The following is a 27,950-nucleotide window of genomic DNA, read 5'->3' on the forward strand; positions in this document are numbered from 1 at the left end:
AGCAAAAAGGCGGCGGCGAAATCGTTGTCTAAGACCTAACCACCTATTGCATATTCCCAAAAAGTGATACCTTAACTGGTAAGTACACAACTGCAAGTTGGAATATGACAGGGGGATGAAAGGTGAACCCAAACACACATTATTATACTTTTGGGTTCTTTTCCTCTTATTAAAATAGTTTTTGTTTATAACAACGAGCCACTATACAATAAAAACTACCTTCCATACGGCTTATATTTAAGTCCTGAAACATTATAATGGCATAACACAAGAGTTATTTACAAGTCCAGTAGGTAACTTATTACAGTACGAGTGTTTTACTATTGAGTTTGGAAAAAGTCAACGAGTACTATAACAACACCTACCCATTGGACATGTATCGTATTTTATTTCATACTGTCACTTAATTTACAAAACGATTTTGGTTCTAAGCAAAACAATGTTTCTTGATAATATGGCGAAGGCAGACATCTACATTTATCACTTTGACGTAGGCAAACGCATTTGCTATTGCATAAATATTTGACTATTTACATGTAAAAAAGTGAATGGTGCAATGTTTCAAATTATCTTTAGGTTAAAATTCGTGCCCACTATGGTCACAGTAAGAGAAAAATGCTTGATTGAAATGACTGCAATTTTTCAAACGACATATCCCTAATTAGGGTACGGTAAGGTTATTTTGCAACATTACAGTATCAGGTATTGTAATGATCAATTTATCGACCGCAAATCAGCAGCGAACACCGGGACAGTATGAAATAAGTCTAACAATTGTACAGTTTTAAGCATCAGCAAGCATGAAGAAATTAAAAAATATATATACCTACATATCACATTTCATTAAATATTTAAAACAGAAGTATGTACATCACAAATTGACAGAACAAGGGAATCATGCTTACGTCGCAAAAAATTAAATGTATGTGTCGTTAAATTATAAAGTAACTTATACAGAAACTATAATTAAATGGTAAATTATGCGCTTATGCACGAGCCGCAGGCAAGTGCAGTAAGTCATATCAGTAGGAAATGGTCATTTTGTGCAAGATGTATGCGATACTTTTTCTAAGACTGCAACAACTTGTCAAAAGTAAAAGGGATTTATTGTTTAATACTTCAAAATTCGATGCAGTTGTCATCGACGCGACTGCAGGGCTATTGATGCTTCTTGCTGTGGACATCGGTAGGGAGAAGTGGTAAACAAGCTCATTCCCTTATCGTTGCGCACAACCCGTAGGTAGATAAAAGCATACGGAAATCGAGGGTCTTTAGACACTATTTTTGAGTAGGTAACAATGCAATATGCAGACAGTCGTAGAAAAAATAAATTTATATTACATTAAATTTTATTTAATATTTTTGCTAAAAAGAATCCTGAGTAGTTCTTCTCAATGATTATTAACTAAATTTTGAAATAAAACGGGATCTTTCCCTTGAATATTATCAGCCATATTTAATCAGCAATGGTGACACCATTACTTCCATGTAGTAAACTGGACATTATTTTGATATAATATGTGAAAAACAGCCATACCCGAAGAAATATTTGCATGATTTGTTCAAGAAGAGATGACTTAGACGTTTCTTCTTCGTGCTCTGAGTGGTTGTCGAGGTTTTGTACCCGAAGTCGAACCGCTTCCAATAGTAAACACCCCACCTGCGGGGGAGGGTACCCCAGAACTGAAGCTCGATGATGCCCCGAAAGATGGAGGATTACTGGGCGCTCCAAATGAAGGCCGCTGCGAATTTCCTGAAAGTTAAAAAAGTTTTTTGGACGAATTTCATGGAGAGAGAATTCATCGTTCAATTATCTTAATCTTACCTGTGAAGTTAAACGTGGGTTTAGGAACCTCAGCTTTGTTGCTAGCGCCTGAACCGAAGGTAAACGGAGCTGTTGACGGGGCGTTAGTAGGTCCGAAGTTTAGTCCACCATTGGGTGGCTGCGAGCCAAATCCATTTGTAGTTGGAGTACCTGAACAAAGCATTGATTAGTATATAGTTAAAATTAGTTTGTTTGATCAATTCATTATGGACATATACGATTTGTACAAAACGCTCTGAAAATATCACAAAACACTTACCAAAAGCCCCGGTCGTGCCGAATCCACCAGCTTGACTACTAGGATTCCCGAACGTTGAGCTCCCAGCAGCAGAGCCAAAACTAGAACTGGTCTTCTGCTCCGATCCTCCAAACGCAAACGTCGGCTTACTCTCAGACTGGCCAAAAGACGGCGCACTAGTCACTCCAAAACCTCCACTAGGTGACGCCCTTCCAAAACCGGACGAAGCAGTACCAAATCCTCCATTAGAATTGAAAACACCAACCGAAGAAAACGAACTGGTACTTCCAAATGTGGACGAAGCGGACGTTGTAGTGGCAGCACCGAAGGGATTTGAAGATTGCTTGTTGGCTGACCCAAAACTAAAGGTTGGGACAGCGGTATTTGACCCGAACATCGATAAAGCAGCTGAGGAAGTCACAGTGGAACTGCCGAAGGTGTTGCTTGCGAAAGAAGGCGCGGATGTTGTGGTCGCATTTCCAAATAACGAGGACGCTTGCGAGGCTGGTGCTCCGAAGGAACTACTGCCGAAAGGCGGTGCAGTGGTACTAGATCCAAAAACGTTGGATTTAAATTGTAAAGTCTTAGATTCGGTTGATCCGAAAGAGGGAGATGTAGTAGTGGAGGGATGAGTGCCGAATGCAGATTGACCACTCCCGAAGGATGCAGCCGTGGTCGTTGCAGTATGCCCAAACTGACTACTACCAAATGAGGAGGTTGCAGTCGTCACAGCTGGACCAAAGCTTGCTGACTGACCATTGCCAAAGGATAAAGAAGAGCTGGTGGGGGCGGAAAACTTGAACGCAGTAGAGGGAGTAAAGCTGGAACTACCGAAAGCTGGAGCAGAAGCTGTAACAGTTCCAAAGGTTGACGGAGAGGTCGTGACGGAAGTGCTAAAAAGCGACAACGTAGTTGTAGGAGCAGCGGCATTGCCGAACATAGTGGGCTTTGAAGTCTGTTGCGACGCACCAAACTCGAATGTTGGAGCTGTGGTGGTCGTCGGGGCAACACTTACAAATGCCGTAGGAGACGAAACAGCACCTCCAAACACTGCGCTTATTTTCGGAGCGAATTGTGAAGCAGTCGAAGGAGTAGTTGGAACTGCAAAACTGAAAGCCGGTGTTGACGAACTTTGACTGCTGGCAGTTAAAGTAGACGTTGTGGCACCGAAAGAAAATGTCGGTTTAAACGCACTTTGAGTATCTGAAGTTGTCGTGGTAGGAAAACTGAAGGTGGGCTGTGGTTTAACCACGCTCACATCTTTAGAATTCGAACCGACAGGGGAGGAAACTCCGAAGCCAAAACTTGGCTGCACTTTAACCGTTTCAGCAGCAGCAGTAGTAGCCACTGTAGTGGCTCCAAAATTACCAAAGACAATGGGAACAGAAGATGGCGTAAATTCAACTGAAGGAGCACTAGTAGTAGTGGGTGCAACCGCCCCAAAACTAAACCCTCCGAAATTAGCCTCGGATACAGCTTCGCTAGTCTTGGGAGCTGTAAATGTATTTGCAGCTTTTCCTAATTCGAAAGGTGACTCGGACTTCTGCTCACTTTTAGAGTCTGAATTTCCACCAAAAGCATATGCTCCACCACTTTCTAGAGTCTTATTCAAAGTGAACCCACTTGAACTGGTTGCAGCAATAGATCTAGACGTCGCGACTGTAACATTAGGGAAATTTATTATTGGGGCAGTGGATTTACTTGTATCTGAACCAATGGGGTTTTTCAAGTCAGATGTAAACCCTCCAGGCTTCAACGGAGAAATCTTATCAGGCTTAGGAAACCCAAGAATTGGAATAGGATTAACTGAGGCATCGCTTTTCTCCTTTTCATTACTAGGGCTCCCATAACTAAATGCAGGCAACAGCGAGTTTGAAGGTTCAAGTGATACACTTTGACTACTGACTGCTGACGAATTTAGTTGAGCAACGACTGCGGATTCGTTAATTGAATCGGAAATAATCGGGGTCTCAACTGACACGGAAGTTTGCGTCGATGACAGCTGACAGGGACTTGGTGTTATCGGCAAGGTGAAGTGGACATGTTTGTCAGCCTTGGCTTGAATTGACTTTACTGGAACATCTGCTTCATTTTTAGTTTCACTAACATTCTCCTGCACCCCCGCATTTTCCTTCCCGCTATTCTCTCCAGCGTTACTTTCAATTGAGTCTTCAATTTGTTTGGCTTTAGGCTCAGACTCCAAAGGGATAACAATGTCTTTTCCCATGATAGTGCCCATCAAAGCCGCCAACCTGCTTTTTCTGATTCTTTGCAGCGGCGCGTCGTCGAACACTTTCAAGGGATAATCTTTTCTTTTTGGTTTAATGGTCACTTCTTGAGGCACTTCTTCAGATTCTTCAGGTTTCTGCTCGATAGAAGCTACAGCAGTTTGAGTTTCGACGTTGACGCGTTTGACCTGTTTCGTCTCGACAAGAGATTCAGTTGAAGTGCCTGAAAACAAAAAAACACAACTGTACTAAATTTCTAATCACTGAATGCATTCAGGGGATCTGCAGCCGCACATTGCGGAATCAGCGCCGCAGTAATTCAAACTTAAATTCGCTGAAGACAAACCTCTCACTTACATATTGTTTTTCGTTTCGCACCCAAAGGTTCGGATTTGGCAAGGTACGAGAAGTCCGAGGATGATCTGGACGCTGCAAACTCATCAGAGACGCAAAATTTCTTCTTCGTTTGTTTTGACGATGGACTGTCTGACTGATCCAGCAAGGGAGAGTCGGCGCGACCTCTCTTATTCGTCACCGAAGACGTTCCGTTATGTAGGTCCGTTTTCTGCCGCTTTCCCGATTCTTCTGAATAGTCATATTCCTAGGAAAAAATTAAACGTTACGATCACAACTATCGAATCAAATATTATCGCGTATGAAACAGTTAATTGGGAATTTCTTTATATGTACAGGGAGGACATAAAAATTTCCTAGGAGAGGAGGCGCTTATTTTTTGCCAATTTTCAAGGGCCGATATCTTGGCAATACGTCGAACTATTGCCTTAAAAGATATCTCAAATTAATCGTCTAGATGTATGATATGTAATAAAAATATAATATATCTACTATTCCATTTATGAATGTACCTAAACAAAGAAGAAAACTAAGTACAACACAACTTTTGTTACAGCGTTATTTTCAGGTCTCTCTGATATGCATCTTTACTGACCGGGCGCGATACTATATAAAAGGGGGATATAAGAGTGAAGCAAAACCGTCACAAGCAAGAAGGGTGCACTGTCCCTCTTTTATTAGAAATAAAGGGTGGTTAAATCACGAAAACAGCAATCAATACCAGCCTTTTATCAAATAGTAAATTCGTTGAGTTGACTTTCGTCAAAGCTTAACTTTATTGTATCTATTTAAACACACATTTTCAAATAAAAACTTAATGAGATTTTGCGATATTAATCAGTTAAGGTATTCAAAACAAGCATAAACTGACCAGATGGCAAAGGTAAACAAAAAACAAATACTGAAATTCCAACGCTTGGTGCATTTTTAATATTTCGTACGGACGTGCGGTTAAGTGGTTTTATTAGACGCATTTACAAGCATTTTACCATAAGCAAATCAAACTAGAATGAGCCTAAACATTTTCTCTGTGTATTTGACATTGACATACAAGCGGTAAAACCTGGATTTTTATAAAGAAAAATCTAGCAACTCAAGGATGTAAAGGGGTGGCCCAGTTAAGACCCTTGACGACAAGTGTCTCCTCCATTTAGGTTATCCATAGATAATGCGAACCACCCTCTTTGCATCATAAACTTTCTTTGCAAGGCCAAAAATGCAACCCATAAGTTATTTCATCATATCAATTCTGAGCACGATCTTTACAAACTCGATTTACATGGTCTTTCTGGGTTAGATATGAGTATTTGCTTAATCCTGATCCTTTAAAAATTGAGACCTGTTTAATTGGTTTCCATCGAGAGTATCATATTGATTTTTTTAAGAAGTGTTGTTGAGTCATTTTGACAGACATTGGATGATTCATGGTCCTAAGGTAAACTTGGAAATATTAAACGAACCGTTTGGCTTTGCGAAATATTTTTAAAAAATGTCAAATAAGAGTTAAGGATAAATCATAAGGTATACATAATCTCTTCTTTACTTACCTCATTCGAATGTATTCTCTTCCTAGATATTTCTTTTAATGCATCTAGCACACTTTTTGTGCCGGCATCACTTAATTGACTACGAGGTGGCAAACTCAGCTGGCGATATAGCCTGGGTTTGGTAATCTCTTCCAGTACTTTACTTTTATGTTGGGGCGAGTAACTCCTTAAATATTCTGGAAAACAAGGTCAATGTTAATTAAAAGGTCATTCCAATTATTTTCTTATAGAAAATATTTGCAGTGTTACACAATATGACCTATTTTGTGATGACTTGTCAGAATTCATTAAACTCAAAATTTCACAATATACAGGGTATACCTGAACTGATAGTATAACACATGACCAAAAATTCTTAAAATAAAGTAAGGCGTTCTACGTAAATGGACAGTTTTAATCCAAATTAGGTTCATTAAAGACGTTAACGCTTAAAAACGCCAAAAACTAATATATATATCTATGGGGGTGATTATATATATATAATCACCCCAGTTGATTGGTAGAATATCTATGGAAGTATAAGGTAACAAGGAAAACCATTCCTAATTGAGTTCCCAATAATTCTTAATATAAAAGTCAATGGTAAGAAAGCCTTCAGGAGGTCCGTTGAAAGGCAGAATTATGTTTATATATTTATTGCACATATTGAAATAGTTGCCTGTATAAGTCAAACACGTATTATTAATACAATTTATAAAATTTGGACAATTTGTTTGAGGAATAGTTTTCCCTGCAGGATCGCCACATGATACTCATGGCTATTGTTTATTAGATCATACCTTTTATGCAACTCTCGAGAGCCTAAAAAATAATAAACAAAAGATGTTAGAAAAAGGTGTCTTATTAAAGTTAAAAGAATAATAATAAATCGGGTGCTTTATTTACTTTGTTTATGAATAATCTGCTTTATAAAATGTATTTTGGTTATATAATTTAATTAGTTTTCTAACATACTAATAAAAATTATGAATTCTGGACAATTTGGTGGAGAAGAAGCTGCAAGGTCGTGACACGATGCTTATGGCTATTGTTCATAAGAGATTAAATTTATTATATCACATATATTATTCAGTCCTCGAAGTTGTTAAGCTTTTAACAGGCCAAAACAAAATGTTAAGGTTGATAGTGGCTTTATCTTTATTATATACATATGTATATTAATTATGAACATGATGTGTTTAATACCGGATGAAATTATAAATTAGTATTGTACACTTCTTTTTCAATCAAGTTATCTTTGCAATAAGAAATTTATTTTTAATTCCGTCGAGGTATGTTTGCATAATAAGACGACTGCTTTGATTTGGCGACTTTTCCCTACTTTTACTAAATCTGGAAACATCGCATATTACTTCCTATCGCGTATCGATTTTAGGACCGATCAGCTGTACCTTTACAAAAGGCAGGTAGTACCGATATCACTTCGTAGATGATTCATTTAAATGTTAGCACGGCGACAAACAAGACGTTTGTAATTCGCGCTGCTCAAATAATCGAGATAATCAGGTTTTCTTTTGTTCTAAAGTCTCAAGAGGTAAGCCGTTAGTATGTCCATGACTTAGTAAGTGAAAGTGGATACTTCTGACGTGATTCTGGCTCATAATTTTGATGTTTGGGGGTGAATTCTGATTATTGCTCTTTGTGGTTTGCAATTAAGTTTTAATAGATCAATGAGAACAATACAATTAAAATATTAAACATTATCTGAGAAGAGCTCGTAAGCCAAAAGTGTATGCTTTCCTCATCCATACATAATCTGAGTTACTGCAAAGAAATTTCAATGCTGCATATTATTTTAAAAATTATTTAGACAGGATGCCTAAAGTACAGATGAATTTTTTCAATTAAATTTATTTGTATATTCAGAAAAAATGTCAACATTTTGAACATTTGTTATAAGAATTAAACTAAGTTGGTAATTATTTAGAATTAAAACTTTTTTCATGTTTTCATGTGATTAAACAACAATGCTAAATTACAAGGTATTGTAAATAATTTATTATAGAAAAAATGTATGCTTGGCAAAAATTTTAAAATAAGGTCAGCTTGTGACAGGAAAAATTGAAGTCATTTGTACAGTGGGTAACAAAAATAAGAACTTTTATTTACAAACCACATGCCATTTTCAATATTTCCACGTGTTAAAAAAAGATTCCACTCATGTCAATTTATGTAATAACTCTTAGTTCCAAAATTAAGGAAAATCAATTAAAGTATTCAGCAGTTATTTCAAAAAAATGATATTAATTTAAGAACATTGGTGATAATTAAGTTTGCCTAGAATGCCTTATTTTTGGTTCAGAAATTTTGTATCAAATGTTGTACAGTTGTTTCAGAAACACCCTGTATATAATACTCACCAGTATTAGCTAACTTAACTTTAACTCTTTTCAGAGACTGTTCCGGTGCTGTTTTCTTAAATAAATGTACTACTGGAAACAAGCCTGGACTGCCATATTTTTCTTGATGTGTTAAGTATTTTTCTTGCTCAGCTTCTTCTTTGTATGAAACAATTCTTCTTGCTAACCCTGAACTCTTTGTTTCCTCATATAAACTGACATTGTCATGGAAATTTAATGAGGCCAAAAGAGGTCCTGGGGTATTGTTGGTGTAACGACATGAATTTGCACTAGATGATGGGGAATTTATTTCTGATAATGAATACCTGCAAAATAAAATGGCAATGTTCTAATATGCTTCGTTGTAAGTTGTTTATGCTCACTTTCTCGGAGTTGCCTGTCTAGTAAGTGCTGGAGAAGGGACCTTGCTTCGCTTGAGACTTTGCAGCTGAGAGTTCAAAGGGGTTGATGTTATTTTGGGAAAGATCCCATTGGATGTCTCGTTACAATTCGACAACAACACACTCTCCATAAACGGGGATTCTTTAACGTCCTTCGATTTAAACATTTTGCAACAGAACTGGAGCTTCCTTGGCCTAACCTCAAAAGCGTCCAGCAAAGTTACCACTTTCACTTCGTGTAATGTAATTTGATACGCATCTCAATAATGTTCTTTAGGTTGTAAGAGTACCGTTATTGAATCGTTTACTTTTTATTTGAACGAGCAACTAATAACATAACTTTTTAACAAATTTTGCAGCACTCACGAAGCACGCCATCAATTTTAAAATATTTTTGAGTTTTGACAGTAATGACAATTGACCTTAATGATAAGACATTTACCTCGAATAATTTAAGTTGTCAGAGTCTAGATAGTGCCTGTTGCACTACACTGGGGACTTATTGTTGCTCGAATAGGATTTGCTCGTTCCGATTACTTCGAAGATCTCAAATAAATGTCCTTGTCACTTGCCGTTTTCTTCACGCCCTTACAGTCTTCTGCCAACGTCAATTGAATCATATGTTGACAAATCCTAATTTATAACTTTTTGTGATGATTATGGCCACCCACATTTAAGTTTTTAATTGTTTTGCAACTTATTGAGAAATTCAATTGAAAATATTTGTTAAACTCGCTCGCAAAATCATATCTAATTCTCGTTGTCCTGATAAACGCGTGAGAATCTCGAAATCAAGGCAAGTATCGCCTCGTAGAGACCGATATTCTCTATGAGTTATGACACTTTGTTTACTTTTTTCCACGAACAAGAGGAAAACAGAGTAATTTCTTCACCTATTTTAGGAAAATGTCCGCAGGCCCTTACAATTACTCCTACATTTTTAAATATATTATAATTGGGGATATGGGAGTTGGCAAATCCTGCCTTCTTCATCAATTTACTGAAAAGAAATGTAAGTTACTTACAATATTTGCTTAAATGATAAATAGCCTTCCAATAGACCAACTAAGTATTAGATTTGAGTTAGTAGGTACCCCACTGTCCTACATAATGTAAGGCTTCAAAGGAAGGCAAACTGACATCAATACATTCTTTCTCATCATTATTGATCTACATCTACTCTACTCAGGTCTATAACATTTTTTCTGTATTCTAGTTATGGCAGATTGCCCCCACACCATTGGTGTTGAATTCGGAACCAGAATCATTGAAGTTTCAGGCCAAAAAATTAAGTTACAAATTTGGGATACAGCTGGACAGGAGCGGTTCAGAGCTGTTACCCGATCATATTACAGAGGTGCTGCTGGAGCTTTAATGGTTTATGACATAACCAGGAGATCAACTTACAACCATCTCAGCAGCTGGCTAACTGACACAAGGAATTTGACTAATCCTAGCACTGTTATTTTCCTTATTGGAAACAAATGTGATCTTGAAGGGCAACGCGACGTTACTTATGAAGAAGCAAGCAAATTTGCAGAGGAAAATGGATTGTTGTTTGTGGAAGCAAGTGCAAAAACGTAAGTAGGCTGAGATCATCTGTTTTTTTATGTGTTCCGAGGGTGTTTAGCAGAATTTGGAATTTACAATCACACCAATCATAAACTCAATATCACTCAACATTTCTTTGCTACACCATGAGGGTGCAAGCAACATTGCTGCTTTAAAAATTAAAATGTAAGTTTCCACAATTCCTTCAAGGGGTGATAATGTGGAAGAAGCATTCCTGGAAACAGCAAAGAAGATTTATCAGAGCATTCAAGACGGGCGATTAGACTTGAATGCGGCAGAGTCGGGCGTGCAACATAAACCATCTCAACCAGGTCGTAACAACTTGTCCAATGACCAACAAGCCAATAAAGACAATTGCTCTTGCTAGTTGGCTTACCTCAGGCCGTCTAATTGGAATCTCGGGGTTCGGTTCGTAATATCATATTGTTTCACTTTAAAGTTAAATTAATTTGCACTCCGATTTTTTTGTTGCATTTTCCAGGTCAATGAATAATAATAATAAGAGAAGGTTTTAGTTGTAGAAGTATACAATAATTAGGAATTTAACAATATTAGTTAATATTAAGAGTGGTACCTACTTATTAAATTGCTGTGCCCGGTAAAAGAATGTTGTCTTGGACTCGATTCTTCGAGTTACCTACACCCTACACACTTTGAGGGAATATTAGTAGGGGTTTTGATACTGGTAGATGTAAACTCAGCTTTTGAATTCAGTTTAGTAAGTAATACATTTGGTTCGACGAGGATTATTAAATAGAAATATCAAGCGTTCAATGAGAAAGTGAGAACATATTGACATTTTTCGGTATGGCGTTGACAGTTTCATACACCCATACACCGTCCTCTGGGATGGCTATTTTCCCACTATACCGGTTGTCAACGATGTTTTTAATCAGAAAATTTCTTCAAAACCTTTTGTGGCGTTAAACTGGAATTTGATGGAAATGTATAATGTACTATCACGTTACATTATCTAAAAGTTACATACGGATACACCATGGTTTTCCCCCAAATTTCAGGTCAATGTTGCAAAACATTGAGAAAATAGACTAATTAGAAATATTGTTGACACTTTGTGTATAAACGGAGTACCTAGTTAAGCGGAATGTTTTAAGTTTCATAGTTTTGACTTCGTTTCTTGTTGAGCGCTGGTTACATGCCATTTACATGATAAACTTGGCAGTAGTTTACTAAAAATACAATGGAATATTTATACATACGCGAAGTGATAGATTTACGAGATTCTATTATTGATAAAGTTTATTATTGAAATTATTCCATCTTATCGTGTACTCACGATTCAAATATGATTTCAGCTATGCATAAGTATGTTCATAAGTTAAATTAAGGGTCACCCTGAATGTGTTATTTTTTTATAATTATTCGTCGTCGGATATCCCTAAAGTGTTGAGTAAAGTAGCTTTTATTATTTATATTTTCCTATATGTATGTATGTATTACTTTCTACCATCAATAAATATATGTAGTTAACATTGTATCCCTTTGGGATGTAAACATTGCGGTTTCCTTAAAAAAGCGGTGCCTATGGAAATTCTAATCCCGGTGCCGATAAGGGCGCTGCTAATAGAAACAAATATAGAGTTTTTTTATGTTTAGCAGCGCCTTTGTTTCAATTTAGAGTTTTCCTTTTAGATCAGTAGCGCTTTCACCGTTTTGTGCGCAACGTTCTTAATACACTTACAGTAAATCATTTACAGCAACGCGACGATAGTTCATGATAATCCATTCCATAAGTGTTGAAAGAATCGGAGCAAGGAACAAAAGTGCTTTTACCATACAGGCTCCGTTGTCAGCTATCCCATTACCTCCTGCTTAATAAGAGTTACAGTAGTCTTGTCGACTTGATGAAGCTAATCAGTTTAATGGGGGAATTCCTGGTTTTGTTGTGTTCCCCAAGGGAGTTTTCAGATGGGACTGTACCATTTAACGCTAATATGACAGGAGGTATTATCGAAGCATAAGAAACGAGTTAAATTTCAGGACATATAAAGCCCTCAGCCAATTTTGCTGGCCTCGGCAAAATGAAAGAACGTTAAAAATATATTCGAAAAGGAAATCATTAGTGTTGCATGGTCGGGAGATTCTACCCCTGCTGCAATTGTTCTCATGTATTTATTTACTTATTTTCCTTTACGACGTGTTTTATGGTAAGAAATCAAACAAAACTATGTAAAATACAATCATTTTAATTCATCATTAAATTATTTACACTGTTTACAGATAAACTCCTAACAAAGATTTACATACATAACTGCCAGCAATAATAATTAACCTACTTACTAAAAATAACGGGCTAAACATTGGGCCTTTGAGGACCCCTTCTTTTAAATATCTTTAACATCAGAAAAATAAATAATAGTGATATATAAGCATACTGATTCTGGTCGCGATTTCGCTAGGAAAATATAGAATTTATTTGTATATAAATTCTTTGCTTAGGTACTCGATAGACTGCTGCCACATATTGGCGGTTAATAGTATGCCATATAGGGGAATTAACGTAGCATAATAATTTTAAATATAATAACGGTACATGTACTATTATAATGACTATTATATTTGCCTAAATAGTATTACGGATGTTAACCTTAAACCGACCCAATAAATGAAATGGCAATAGAGCTTGTCGAAAATTAAGATTATTTTCTGCACGTGCACAATTTTGAACATTCTATTTATACAGGGTTTTAATTACGTATGTAATTAAACTTAGGGACGCTATTAATTACTTAATTCAAAGAACCATTTTTTTTTATACAGTGGACGTATTTTTAATGTGGTGCATATAATTTCAGGTAGACCTTATTTTTTTATTATGACTTGGACAAGGAAACCTTTACAAATTTTGTCCATACAGCTGCAACTTTTAGTATTGATTAGATTTCATGTAATTAAAATATATTTTAAAAGCAGTTAATGCCCCGCTTTTACAAATATCATGTTATCGCAGGTTGCAGCAACCCAGCTTGGTGGGCATTGGGACGTTTTGTGATTATTATGATTGTGCTTATGTTGATTTATGAAGCTGTATTTGATCGGGTTTGGATCTCACCTTCGATGTTTGGAAAGAAAAAGAACAGTTCCATAAAGTGCTCAAAATTAAAGCGCGACAACCATTCTTCTCTATTTACTTTTGCCCCCCACAGTATAAATCTCCCGTCTTAAAATTGTATAAGAATTTGTGTACCACCCTCAAGTTTAGCTACATACTTATTTCTCACCCTGTGTTATGATTGCATTTATTCTAAGCAATTAGAAGTGATCGAAACCTAATGAATCTTCAACAATTACACTCATTAGAGTCCTATTGTTCTATGATCAATTATGAAAGAACTACATCGATTTGTACCACAAGACTCTCGTTGCTTAGGTTTGCTTTGAAGCTTCTATCGCTCATTTCAATAACCGCGTTCTTCTTCATATTGATCACTTTAGTGGCACTTTAAACCCCGTTACGAGTGCAACTAAATGTCCGAAAAGTGTAAAAATATGTTAGGTATGTCGACGGCTAAAATAACGCGCGTGAATGACGGTTGCTGATTTAACAGTTAAGCAGCATAGCAGCGACATCCAGACTATAGTAACTAACGTCCACAGATCGCGAAACAGTTAAGCCTAACGGGTAAATTGACAAATGATGATATGGCATGTTAAGATGCGCCTAATTGACAGAAAACACATCCAAAATAGCCGGGATGGCCTCGTCAACAATTAATTGTTACAACACAATCATATAATTAAGGCTACCCAACTAAGGTAATGATGACCCCTTGGGGGGACAAAAACTGACTATTTTCTTTGCTGGTAGAAGGACAGGTTTTGAAATTGCCTGGGAAAATATCTAGTGCGTGTTTTATTCAGCGATTACAAATTTTCGTCGTTTCTTTGTAGTTTTAGACAAAAAAAACGATAAAAATTTGCTGCTTAAATGTTATTTATAGTATTAATAAAGGCTGAAGACATTCGTTGTAATGAATTCATCGAAACAAATCAGAAAGGCATGAGCGTATTTTCGTTTTTTCTTCAGAGTACAAGCTAAAGACTGAACGATTTCATTGCGATAAAGCTGAATGCCTCGATTTCCGCCTCTACAACCTATGAATGTGTATCAATAAGTACCCTAAAGCAAAATAAAGTTCTCGATCTACCTGGTAACTTTTACAATATAGTAATAATATATCTTTGCAATCTTTTATCATTTAAATAAATAGTGAAACCTCTCCATGTCATCTAGAATGCCCTCGGCGACTGATGCCATTATCAGCACTACAGCAAGCATTTTCTACGAGTTACCTATGGTCTTTCCCAACATTAATCCATTAATTGTTTGATATGCACCGATTTCTCTCTTCCCTCTCCTTTTATACAACAACAACCTAGTTTCGTGGCTGAACAACACACAACAACACGCTTCGGGCCGCGATAAGCGCCCCGTTTAATTGGATATAAAGGCCCAACATTCTAAAGTTTTAACTACGAAATCTACTTTGGGCGTGAGTGGGTCATTTCCGTAGGTTTTGCAGGTTTCCGTCCTGCCTAAATATAGGTCGCCGTCGAGCCAGAGGCCGAATTTACCATCCCCAGCGCCGATGCTCAACGATTCATTGTTGCCTTTGATAAAGTAGAGGTTCTCGCCCGTCCAGTTATAGACTTGGAAATGGGGGGTGAAGCGGAAAAGCAGCGACTCTCCCGTGCCATAGAAGTGGTCTGAGACGTGAAGGGAACAGGAGGTTAAAGCACCGAATACCTGGAAAGAAAGGGAGGATTTAATCAAAGCGTAAAACCCAAGAAGCTCATTTTTAGGGTTTCGAAGCTTGATAAAGAACTTAGTATGTCCTTTCCATCAAACTCACGTTTGGTAAGAGCAGTTTTGAACATTTCGATATCTTAAACATCATAAATATCTTGAAGAAGTTCCCGGAAAATTCAGAAATTTACCGGAAACTTTTAACGGCCCAATTTGGACCATCCTAAAAATCCCTAAATAAATCTCAAACGAAAAACTGGACTAAAACTTACGTTATTGTCAGTGTCTTCAATAACCAACAAAATAGGCGATTCTAACTTATACATCTTCCTATACATGCTGTTTAGGCTGAAGCCGTGTTGACTCGTACTGAACACCAAAGTCCAGGCATACCCCTCGGCCCTCGCGGGCAAATGTCTGCACAGCGCCTCGCGGTGCTCATCCGTGAGGATCTCGGTTTTACCTATCAAATCCGGAGGTGATAGTTCAATATCCAAAGATGGAGTGGCACTATAAAAGGCCCGCCGATATTCTTCAGACATAGGAGGCAGCACCTAGGAAAAAAGCGTTCGTTACGGTCTTTCTTTGCTATGCGCAAGGTGGTCGTAGGCAGGCTTTTGGAGGTTCTAGAAAGCAGACTAGGTTGAGATGTCAAGCGGGAGGAGCGTAATCTAAACCGACTAGTCGGTGAATATTTACATGAAGTTTCTTCGTATGCAACAACTACCTAACAAATTTAGCAATTGTGCTCATTATCCTAATTAAGGTCCATATAATCGTCCACAAAGCATAACGAGTACCTCTAGATCATTTAATTTTTGATGGACGTTTTTATTGGCTCAAACCATGAATACCTACTCGTCCAAGACCCGCATTATTTATTTTCGTCACGTAAGACTTGAACGTAGTCCAACTACTGGCCATCGTGAGACGACCGGAACATCTCTTTGTGCGAACACAGAACAGACAACTAATCAACTAATATTCTAACATCCAACATTTAATTCCATCAACTAAAGAAGCCACTACGGTAGTGTTGAATGTTTAACAATATTTTTCAGGGGACTGATTCCGGGCCATGGCTGATCTCTCGCTATTATTAGAGGTGAGAAAGGTGGGTGGTTGGCTATATTCAGCTTTATTTTTAAACTTCCTCGTAAATATCAATTTTGTATGTTGCGTTGTTGTGGCTGATTGTAAACCCGACGCCTGACTATTGTTTTGACCCCTATCATTCCGGTTTAATGAATTCGATATTCATATTAACCAGTATTCTGGGTGAACCTTTTTCTACTGCTCAAATGGGTATTATGCTTGGCAGACACTTCGTTAAACAATATGCAATAAATAATAGGATTCTAACGCAATGGTGAAATATTCCCGCACTGTCAGTGAATTAGCATGAACTGAGGTCTTCTTTTACCTTAATTGAATTGGAAGACTCAAACACCAATTTTATGATGCGATTATTTAATGAGAACGCGACGGTTTCCTTAGAATTCGATTTTCTCTGACTGGAAGACCATAAAAGCTTCAATCGTTATTTAGAAGCGTTCCTGAAAATTTCCATTCCTCCACCGATACGTCCAGAAGAGATTTTCCAAAGTGACGTGTGTTCAGTTCCGAGTCTTAAATGTCCAAAATTTAGATCAGATTCGGTCAATACAGGTCTAGCTTAAAGTTTAAACTAATTTTAACGTTACTTCACGAAAAATAATAAGAACTAAGGTTCACAAGTAAACTGGCGTTATTTGTTAACCGAAGTTAACAGCTTTCAAGGATGCATTCGAAGAGTTTAAGGGCCCTAAGGCCAGTTTGAGTCACTATAGTTTAAGCAGAATCTAGACAGAAACTGGTGACAACGCAAACTTTTTTTACAGACTTTAAAAATAATTTTAATTTTTCCACCTCGCACTAATTGCTCCAAATAAATAAATAAAACCTCTCTTCGGACATTTAAAGCAGAAAACTAATAGGTAGGATTTTAAAGGGTTTCACGGAAATAAAGCCAGTTCAGACAAACAGTAATAAAGAATCCCAATTTAATCCATAACGACGTTAACGTAACTTTCTTCTTTCAAACTTTAACCCAATACATTTCATATCATAATGATGAACGTCTTGATGACCCTGTCAAGAGTATAATTTTAACAGAAACGTTTAATGTTTAATTTGAGATTTGTAGGTTTAGCTTTCCTGACAACTGAGTTACCAGTATAATTAGCAGCGGTTGGACCTCAGGAGGAAAATTTCAAGGGTACTACTTGATCTGCTGAAGGTCAGCTGAAGTTAGTTTAGATAGCATTATTGTGAGATTTTTAATTCATCTAACTGGCAATGGAAATTTGAGGGCTTCAACACCCTCTACGGTCAACTGAAATGAAGAGCAACTTCTGGTGCTACTCAGATATTCATCGGAACTGAGTTTTTTTTGTAATATTTAACATGCAATTTAGCATGGAAACTGAGACATGCATATTTTAATTCCAGATCCGGCTTCGAAAAAATTTAGTGGTTGGACATTCGCAGACCGGCTCTTCATCATCACTGCATTCTGTGCCAACTGGTATTTAGCGCCATACTTCGCCTAATTTGTATTCGTTAAAAAGCAGTAGCACAAACGAGTTTTAAATCCATTAATTAAACACATTTCTGGCGCTTCAAGACATTGAAAAACCCATCAAATCGCATTGTTATTGCTTAAAATTTAATTGAACAGTTTATTTCGGGAAAGTCTCGTTTCAGTAAAATATCAATGTTGAATATGAATTGGCGTATTTTATGTTTCAATTGCCTGTTTAGAAAATAGTTCATTTCAGAAAGGAACTGTCGAATTGGTCATTTTTGCAGATACCCCGTATATCATCTACTTTCCATTGAATTGGATGCCTTCAAGCCATTTGCAAGAGGGTGATGAAGCGAAAAAATGGGGATATCAGGTTTACGGCCTTTTACTGTGTGCAGATTGGCCCAACCCAACGCTAAACTGATGGTGGAGGATCAGGACTTGGACAACATGCACAAGGGAGTTAAATCACAACACATAATTAGGACTTACCGAAGCGAACATTTTTTAGAATTCACCAATCCGTGAGAACGACTTCAATAGACGATGTATGTTCATAAAATCATACTAAACAACCATTATATCGTTATGTCGATGTAACCGCGGTACTGTCACACACAACACTGCCAATCCATTGGCATCAACATTAGCTTATTTAATAAAACCCGCTTTTATTTTTATACTTGCTTCCGATTAATTGTGCCCATCACGGCCTTACTCGGATTCACGTACACAAGAATGCTACTTGTTTACTTAGCAAGTGTGTTTGCGGACAATACCAAATCAAAAGTAACATTAAAAACGTACTTATGGTCAGATAAGACGGGCCGAAGGTTAAACGACTTTTCTGTCTGAATTGCAAATTATCCGGAATATTTTTAATCGGACATTTTAATTGGCCAAATTTCGGCTTGAAAGGAAAAATTCGAGCTTTACTCAGATTGGCGAACCATCAAGGTGGAAGCCACGCAAGGAAATGCCGAATACTGCGCTCTTTTGCAAGAATTTGTCGGGGTCCATTAGCTTAACCTTCGATTCAACGGGTTATTAGACAAAGTAGACGGTTTCTGTTGCATCATAACGCGGCTTACACGCCCACTTTACCTCAATTATCAGTCTTCGAACCGCAAAAAAAGATACACGTGTCTTAAACCATTAAACCATACACCCTCCACACCGTGACTGAGAGGAAACTTCTTATTACGGGATCGGTACCACAAAACTCTCTTTCATGTACTCGCAGTGTATGCTTCAACCTTGACACGAGAGTGAAAACAATTAGAAAGTATTCATTATTCGGTTTGCATGTCTCGTTAATTGTGGAGCCTTTTAATTGATTGATGCATTCGTGATGTACAAGGTGATCACATGATATATCATCATGACAATACTACTGCTCTGTGAATTGTTAAAGATGTGAAGTACCGAAGCGTGCGATTACTGCGGCTCTCAATTATGTGACCAATGGATTACTATCACTAATAATACATGACCCAAAAAAAACATAACACCCTGTATATGGCTACCGACGATTTCGACATTTTGTTGTAGAGGGTCTTAAGGACGGTAAGGGAAAATAGGTGTATGAAATTTCAAAATTTTGACGCAGGGCATACGTAAGAAAAACGGAAAGAATAAAAAAATTGTGAAACTTTGCCACCCTTATATCGGAAATGGTGCGTTTTTAATCATGAGCCTAATAGCATTTTTTAAAATTATTTTGCAGAGTATTATCGCGCCCTGAAATATCTTTATGATGATATGTTACAAACTGTATAGGATAAGGTAAGAAGTAGTTCTTTAAATTGGTCCATTTCATGTCACCAATATTATCTCCATCCGCCCTTTTTACTTCCTCGTGATACTTGAGGTTTCAGTAAGTTTTTTAAAAGATTTTTTAAACACAGCGACTCACGTATTTATCCCTGCAACCTTTTGATATATCTGAAGATGCTCACATGGGAAACCGCGATTCATGTTATTAATTAGTCGCTACTCTTGATTTAGAAACATTCAGTTACTGTTTTTATGATTAGCAGCACTATTCGAAAAAAAGGTTTAGTGGTATTTCTCCCTTTTACAAGCATTGTGCTGACGAGACCAGCCAGGGGCCCGCCTAATGTAACAAGGGCAAAGGTAAAAACAACCTCTAAACTTCAGCGTAAGACAAAGAAGGAAGGAGGAAATCTGAGATACTGAGAAAAGAGACACATATAGTTGTGTGATCTGTAGTGTCGTGCGTGAGTCATATAAATCACCTCGTCGACACTCCCTTCGGACAGCGTTTGGGTCTTGATGATGTTGTAGATCTTAGCGTAAGGAGCCTTGATTAGCTGCGGCGAGAGCAAACCAAAGCTGCATCAGTCTCTTATATACTCAAAGAGTGCAAACATACTATCAAGTTGATACTCAAAAATAGTGCTTTCATTTCTTTATGTAAAAAATCCTTTAATTTACCTAAAACCATGTAAACACGGAAATGGTTACCTGACTGATCGAGGCAATGCCTGAATTAATCGGGGATCCCGCGAGACCACTATTTTTAAATTTATAAAGCAAGTTCAGCGTTTCATGGACAAATATGGTACATTTGAGAGAAAAAAGCGTCGCGTAATATCCATGAAACCATCCGAATAAAATCATAATATCGCAGTAAACAACAGTCCTAGGCATAACAAAGTAAAGCGGAATCGTGATCGCTAGTAATTCAATTATTATTATGTAGGATAATAATATTCCGTAATTGAATGTCCTCTGTATTAATTACTAACTGCGTAATACTGTCTAGTATCATTTTACTTTTAAGAACAGTAGCGCAATGTTCTTGAGTTTAGACTATTTCACTTACTTATGAGAGTAATTTCTCATTGAATATAAATTTAGGAAATTGTTTTATTTTCAATTAGATAGCGTTAATAGACATGTTATTGTTTAGAGTTTTTTAGTCCTTCACATAGCAATAAAAACCTGAAAAAATCGAGCTATTTGCATCGGCTGAACGAAGGTCGGTCTATATGCAGCGAAATTTTATTTCAAGCACCATTTTTGTAAACATATAAAAACGTCCGGAAGGCCAAATATACCAATTCTAAGCGTTTTTATCATGTTACTAAGCAAGAAAAAAGTATCAAATGTAATATTTTTGCACTTCACTTACTACGCCGATAATACTGAACCATGGTGAAACATCATAGCTGAAAGCTTTTTTGAATCGCAGATTTCACCGATTCACTGAGCAATTTCCCTTGAGGCAAAAAAAATTTGAAAAGTGCACTTACCTCCCAGTTCTTGTTGGTAATTTCAGCTAATTCCTCCCCTTGGCTGCCGTGTCGACTGCTAGACGGGGTGGGTTCTCCGCTCCATAGTTCGGTATCCAAGTCAACCAAGACGAAATTTCGCTGTTTGATCTGAAGCAAAATGGAGTCATAGATTATAGACGGAGATCGATAATAAATTGAAACGAGCTAAAAAAGATTTGCAAAACTCGGCACCTCACAGGCCAGGTAGGAAGAGTGCCCCGTGCATATTACAAATAATTATCTATTAGGCTCTATATAGGTACGAGAAAACTATTGTCAAGATCGGCTTAGCCAAATCAGAATTGGGACATGAACCATCCCCAAGGGGGTCCACCATCAATCACTCCCTGGAGGGAGAAAAAAATTGAAAAATTTCAGGTCTGCTGATACTACTAAAAGTACAACTTTGGATTAGGAGAGAACGTTTCAATGACACCTATTAATCTTATTATTCGCTCCATCAGTCACGATTATGTAGTCTTATATGAAAGTTTGACGTCGGCCCATTAAAATTCCAATTTATTAGGCTTTTTGGGTAGATCGTTCCAACCAATGCCAATTTGAGATTATGTAACGTCATGTTTATCGGCAATCGATTGCTAATGAGCTGTTGATTACGTGCATCTCAAGCATAATGTGCAGTATAGAACGTGTGAATTGAGAATTTACTAAATACTATTCGGAATGCTATGAAGAGTGCAGTAACAATTAAGTGAATAAATATTTGAATTGCAATTGAAACCTCAATGAGTACCAAATCCAACGAGTACTTAATACTTATAGGAAAGTACCCAGTTGAAGTATTCATAAAATCTTTAGAAATACATAACTGATCTTCTCTGTTTTCAAAACCTCTCTAGAAGGGACTAATCGAATTTACACAAATCTCTCACCTTTTCTTCATCGAGCTCTCCATACAACTGCGGCACCCATCCATGGATAAACTTATACAACTCATCTACCCTATTTTTGGGAATGCTGAACCAATACTCTGGACGCATCTTCTTCTTTCCGTAAGACATTAGAGGTGTTGAGTGCGGGATTTTCTTATTGAGAGGCTTCCCCATTTTCAATCTCAGGTAAAGAGGAGGGTCTTCGCAGGATCTAGCTGGTCGCGGTATCAGTTCTAAAACAATGATGAACCTTTCAGTGCCTTTATTTTGTTAGGAAAAATACCATTTGGAAGTTACACACTGAACTCATGCCCCAGATAAGTTTATAATTATATTATGATGCTGTCTTAATCCACCGGCAATAGTAAGTGGTTTGAGGGATGTATAATTGAGAATTATAGAAAGGGATGAAGGAGCAACATGCATATATGCAGATGAAGTCTCCGAGCAATATCATTTTTGTTTGAAAAGTTCTATACATATGTAATTTTTGCAGTAATGATGATTTGGTATATTTTCTCATTCTTTAACTAAGTAAATTGAACTCTTAGTGAAACTTCGATAGGGGTGACTTTCTTGTGATTTCTGACAATTAAAAAGCGAAGTAAAGAGGTGCATTATAGTATACTAAAGCGGGGGTCCAAAGAAATTACCTTAAAACACAAAAATACTCATAAATATCTTAGAAGTAATCTCATGCAGTAAAACGATCATGCGGAACCTACCAAATGAATTCAACCCATAATTTGGGGATCGAACTGCGGCACAAATAAAAAATAAGCTCTAGTTATTCTAAAATGGTTAAAATGGTTAGAGTTTAATGTTCATTCAACATATTCTCGTAATATAATAATTACTCAATTTCCACATCAGCATTTCACTTTTTAGCAAGCTAAAAGGAAAGCTGCGTCGAAATTCATAAAATTTCCACTTTATGTATTGATCACTTCATCTTGTTATGTGTACCCTCTATATCCAATATAAATCTTTCAAAAGTCTTTATAAAGAGTTAAAAAGGCTCCGCTTTCGAAAACCGATTGAATCGTTTAAAAACTATCGCAGAAATCGGTTAAAAATCAGATTGACCCTCTTAATTGATGCCAAGTTAACTTGTGTTTAGAAAATGGACAAAATCAACATGAATGATCCCTAGTGATTCAGAAAAATACTTCTAAAATCGTACTATCTATTCTGCAAAATTACATGCAGGTGTGCATTATTACATGTGATTCTATCGTGTTTTCGGTTGCACTTATGTCTCCTTTACACCTAATTTTACCGGTACAATGATGCCGCATTATAAAATTCGATCCAACTTCACATTAATTTGAAGGCTGAAATCCATACTTACTGTCAAAAGAGGCAAAAAGATCGGGTTTATCCTCAACTGACACCATGGAACGATAGTCTAACTTTGGAGGAGGGTCCTTTTTCTTCGAGCCGATCTCTGTGGGTTGCCTTATGAACGTCCCTACTGACGATCTCCTATAATAGATCAAATATGTTAAAAACATTGTAATTGCAAATTGTAATATCCTCAGAATCAAATTATCTATCGATTTGTTAACTTGAATAAAGGTCAATTTAACAATATACCTTAAGTGTTAACGTATTAATGAAAAAAACAGTATAGCTCTCAAATTACCCTTACAGTGACATTAAGTTCTTGCTAACAAATCATTGATAATAATTTACTGTTAAAGCTATGAAATTTCTAGACAAGCCACATATAGTAAGGGGAGATGCAAGTAAGTGGGTAGTGGAAGTGTGCGTGTTGTGTGTTTTTAAGCCGAGTTTGCCTTTTATTTTTGATATTTGGAGATTGCGGTAGGTGACTTAAATATCAATTTATTTGAATAGACTAGAATTCGTTTAAGCCGAAATAATATTGAATTTCGGAGTAGCCTGATCTGCCCTGGATACAGTGGACTAAAAAACTATATATTTTGGCTATTTGCCTATCTATTCTGAATTGAACAATCTTTGTCTTGCCGTTGGTATAGCATTCCTTTCATTGATATTCGTCAAAAGAACACCACTTTCTTAGTATATATGAAGAAAAAAGGTTGAATAAAAGGAGAAACGAATTTAGATATTTAAACAGATTAGTGTTTCTTTGTGTTCTCCAAATATTTAAGTCAACTCGCCAAATCACTAGCGCATAACCTAGTGGGTATATTCAAAACGTTTACCGACATGCTGACCATCCGATAACATAACGCTACTCCATCTACACACGCACACCTACCCAACAGCGCTAACAGTAGAGCCGACCGAGGAGCCTAAGGCTCCGACTTGGGCTCCTACGGCGCCCACCGTAGATCCGACGGTCGAACTGAGGGCCCCCACTTGGGCGCCGACTTGAGCGCCCATGGCTCCTACTTGGGCGCCGACTTGCGCGCCCATGGCTCCCACTTGGGCCCCGACGGCGCCCACGGAAGCCCCCACAGAGCTGATTATGTTAGTGGGGAAAAAGCTACTCGAAGAGGCGCTATCACCGGTTAACGGCGGGCCTCCGCTGCCCCCCGAATGGGGTCCTCCGGAGCCGCCGCTGTCCTCGGAGGGGGTTTTGGCGAAAAGCCCCGTTCCGAAGTCCACCAAGTGGATCGGGGAGCTTTTGTGTTAGGCAGCGGAAGAAGAGAAGCTTGTCGGTTAGTTTAAGTTAGGAAGGGATATATTAACAAGTAGGGTTAAATTACGAGTGAGATAAATTGTGACCATATAAAAATCGACGAAATCAAAACATATACGAAACTCTACTTGTTAATTTACTATCTTCCTGGGCGAACATAAAGCGTCAGCTGGTACGATTTACCATAATATTAATAAGGAGTGACTCAAATCACTCCTTACTGACAGTAATACATACCTTGAGAACACTTTAGAAAACACAGATGAGTGCTGTGCGTCCGCGGTTTGCGGCTGACTAGGTAGCTTATCATCTTCCTTATCCCCACTCAAAGTTTCCATCCAGGAAAGGGGATAGGACAGTCTTTTCAACATCTGCAATATGGCAGTAACATTAATTTTGGACCCTCAATATTTTAGGTTCCGCGAGAACCTGAACAAACCAAAGAACTCACCTTATTTTTCCTACTTTCATACTTTTCAGCATCTTCTTTGGAATCAATTAAACTCGTCGAGAACTGGGTACCGGAAGTATCTGCATCACTGCTCGAATCCAAGCTGAATGACACACTGTTTGTCTTCTTGCGGGCCGGGCTCTCATTGTCGCTACTCACAGATTGGTGGTGCAATGGAGGTAGAGGCACCGGAGGTACCCAATCTTTGGATAGAACTATATCCGCATCGCTATAATGCTATAAATGAAAATTAGACAAATAGTTGTAACCATGTGAAATTGCTTACTTCTTTAACGCGAATAGGAACGACGGGGGTTTCCCTGATATCAATACCCGAGTCATGGCAACTTTCTTTTGCTTCGGCTTCTACTGCCTCGCCAGGAGTCTGTTCTTCCTCGATATGTACTTCATTGACTGATGATAATTCTGGGATTTCATCGATATCAATCGATCTAATGGAAATTAAATAAAACAAAATCACATTCAATTCGATAATATATTTAATAGAAATGTGCACCACTATCATTACATCAACTTACTGTCTCTCCCGTGATGTCATGGGCCAGTGGTGATCCAATAAAGATTTTCTCCTCTCCTCTAGCGTTCTCTGTTCCTGTTCGGGATCCTCCAGATTAGTGGGAGTGACAAGTTCCCTCTCGAAGGCCTTGGGGAAGGCGTCACCCTCCCGTTCTGTACATGAACACACAGACTCAGCATCATCAGTACCAGTCACTACAAACGAGACCTCTAAGCTAATATATGGTTCATGCTATTGCTACATTGATGTCGATATATACAGGCAAGCCAAAACTAGAAATAAGAGTTACTGACCTGAACTACAAAACGAATATATGATCGTTTCATCAGAAGGAAGACGAAACAAATTTTAATTTGAGGCAAAAACAGAGTCACCGAATGTAGTATAATTATGAAGTTTTATAATATAGTAGAGGTTAAAGCGCCTTCTTAGATATACAGGGTGATTTATTTGGTGCAAAGCCCCAGTAAAAATTAGTTTTATTGTATTTTCGGCCATCAATTTTTGCAATGTTATCTATATTTTTACGTTCGCATAATCTGAGTCAATACTAATAGGTGAAAAACAATGCGGACATTATTTCACATTTAACGTGCATGCCATTACCAAATTTATCATTAAACCAAATTTTAGCTAACTTTTCAGAAGCTTAAAAATAATGTTCATTTCTCATTCGTGATTATTGTGATACGCTGCCTACATTTCCCAGAGCAAGAAAAAAGTTAATGCAACAGCACCCAAAGCCCTCAGATCGTATTCAGCTCAGACATTGTTCAAAACACCATATTTACACATCGATCCAACTTACCCAATTCAGGAAAAGTTTCGTCTTTCACCAGCAGAGATTCCGTTTCCTTCTCTCCTTTTGGATAATAGATCTCGGCTTTCTCATTGACGTTGCTCTCCATATGGCTGACCCTCATGTGGGCAATATCATTGTATATGGCAACGTTGACTACAAATTCCATTGGAGCTATCACGCCATATGCTTCTGGTCCTTTTTCAATTACCTGAAAAGATCACTTTTATGAAAAGTTGAATCTAATCTGTGCAAAAAGTAAAATTTACGCAGTTTAACTAAGATTCTTATGGATTTCACTTGTACAATAATTTGGTTAGGCACTTACCAATGGATCTGAAACATTAGGATCAAACATCACAGCATTAGGGGTAACTAAGAGCACACCACTGACCACTCCTTCTCCATCGGTGATATGTCTCACGTTAATTTTAAGAAATCTCTCACGAAATACTGATGTGGGTTCCTCTTCGTTCTCGACAGAAGAACTCTGGTTGCATGAAGGAGTCCGAACTCTCTCCACATGTCCGGGCTTCGGGCTGACCGGTCGCAGGTTGTCCAGAAGTTCTACAAAAAATATACTTTAGATGGAGAAATAGGGAGTTTAAAGGTGGATTTATTGGGGTCTTGGTGGGGCTTAATCTAGTTTAGATGCAAGAATGGGTACTTAAAAGTTTGAATTAATTGCACAACTTGCATTAATTATTAATTTTAAAATGTATTTTGCCTGTAGGTCTTACTTTTTGGTATACTAAAGAGATTGAAAACGTTCATTCCGCCATATGTTTTCCAACGAACTGACCAAACATCACTGCAGGAAACTCAACTGAGGAATAATTGTATATCTACTTCAATTGAATAGTAAAACGCAACTTATGATAAGATTAAGTATCTACTTATATTTCCGTGGGTGCCTGATTCCGTCTGTTTTAAGTAAAAACTCGCACATTATAAGCAAACTTGCCCGACACAGTCCTACAACAGACGATAAGCAAAATGTACCACGTGGGAGTTGGAAGCACCAATGCGGTAAACACCTTATAAAGTCGATGTAAACACTATTTTAAATAAATTATGGCTTTCCAGCTGATACGGTCATTCGCAGTGTAAGATGAAACTTTGGAAAGCCGTGTATGTTTCATATGTTGCATTAAATTGTCGAGGTGCAAAATCTGCGATATGAATGTAAAGCACATAAACTGCTTGTAAATATTTTGCCTCTATGTAAATGGGTATTTGCGCTATAACCTGCTGGAACAGTTAAACGAATATAATGGATGTTCCATTAAGACCGGTTGCGATAAATAGTCCCCTCGTGACAAACGGCACTTGTTGATTTTTTTGACGAAAGTTTCGACGATATTTTGGCAAAATAACAGCTTAAGTCCATCAATGGCGCATTGAATCTCGTCTTTCACTTCAAGAATTGTTATTGGGTTAATGACACACTTTTCCGTTCAAAAAAACCCAAAGAAAAAATCCAACTGCGTCAAATCACAT

General features: G+C 37.5%; 3 protein-coding genes across 16 annotated transcripts in view; 1 reads left to right on the forward strand and 2 right to left on the reverse strand.

Moving 5' to 3' along the window:
• Nucleotides 1-139: 139 nt before the first annotated feature.
• On the reverse strand, nt 140-9,325 carry LOC136416735 (nuclear pore complex protein DDB_G0274915-like). The gene is made up of 7 exons (XM_066402067.1): nt 8,915-9,325; nt 8,553-8,857; nt 6,193-6,368; nt 4,649-4,892; nt 2,085-4,514; nt 1,826-1,975; nt 140-1,753 (listed from the first exon to the last, which is right to left on the reverse strand). Exons 1-7 carry the CDS (start codon nt 9,097-9,099, stop codon nt 1,578-1,580), a joined length of 3,666 nt encoding a protein of 1,221 aa, XP_066258164.1. The 5' UTR covers nt 9,100-9,325; the 3' UTR covers nt 140-1,577.
• Nucleotides 9,326-9,538: 213 nt separating this feature from the next.
• LOC136418536 (ras-related protein Rab-14) lies at nt 9,539-11,995 on the forward strand. Its single transcript, XM_066404627.1, has 4 exons — nt 9,539-9,728; nt 9,835-9,944; nt 10,149-10,512; nt 10,694-11,995. The coding sequence occupies exons 2-4, from the start codon at nt 9,839-9,841 to the stop codon at nt 10,869-10,871; spliced, it is 648 nt and encodes a 215-aa protein (XP_066260724.1). The 5' UTR covers nt 9,539-9,728; nt 9,835-9,838; the 3' UTR covers nt 10,872-11,995.
• A 700-nt stretch (nt 11,996-12,695) lies between these two features.
• mtd (mustard) overlaps nt 12,696-27,950 on the reverse strand; it is a 47,367-nt gene continuing 32,112 nt past the window's right edge. For 8 of the 14 annotated variants that reach the window (XM_066405595.1, XM_066405596.1, XM_066405599.1 and 5 more), the window contains 12 exons: nt 26,779-27,017; nt 26,460-26,661; nt 25,653-25,845; nt 25,400-25,565; nt 25,114-25,350; nt 24,900-25,033; nt 23,382-23,515; nt 22,031-22,263; nt 21,117-21,245; nt 20,097-20,171; nt 15,545-15,826; nt 12,696-15,272 (listed from right to left, as the gene is read on the reverse strand). In XM_066405595.1, the coding sequence (XP_066261692.1) occupies nt 14,961-15,272; nt 15,545-15,826; nt 20,097-20,171; nt 21,117-21,245; nt 22,031-22,263; nt 23,382-23,515; nt 24,900-25,033; nt 25,114-25,350; nt 25,400-25,565; nt 25,653-25,845; nt 26,460-26,661; nt 26,779-27,017 (2,336 nt within the window). In that variant the 3' untranslated portion in view covers nt 12,696-14,960. Of the gene's footprint in view, nt 15,273-15,544; nt 15,827-16,130; nt 16,522-18,330; nt 18,953-20,096; nt 20,172-21,116; nt 21,246-22,030; nt 22,264-22,755; nt 22,772-23,381; nt 23,516-24,278; nt 24,645-24,899; nt 25,034-25,113; nt 25,351-25,399; nt 25,566-25,652; nt 25,846-26,459; nt 26,662-26,778; nt 27,018-27,950 lie in introns of those variants that run through there. The other 6 variants (XM_066405604.1, XM_066405592.1, XM_066405594.1 and 3 more) reach the window with 6 other exon arrangements.

Source organism: Euwallacea similis, chromosome 2 (assembly GCF_039881205.1).
Source record: "Euwallacea similis isolate ESF13 chromosome 2, ESF131.1, whole genome shotgun sequence".
Classification (NCBI taxonomy): domain Eukaryota; kingdom Metazoa; phylum Arthropoda; class Insecta; order Coleoptera; family Curculionidae; genus Euwallacea; species Euwallacea similis.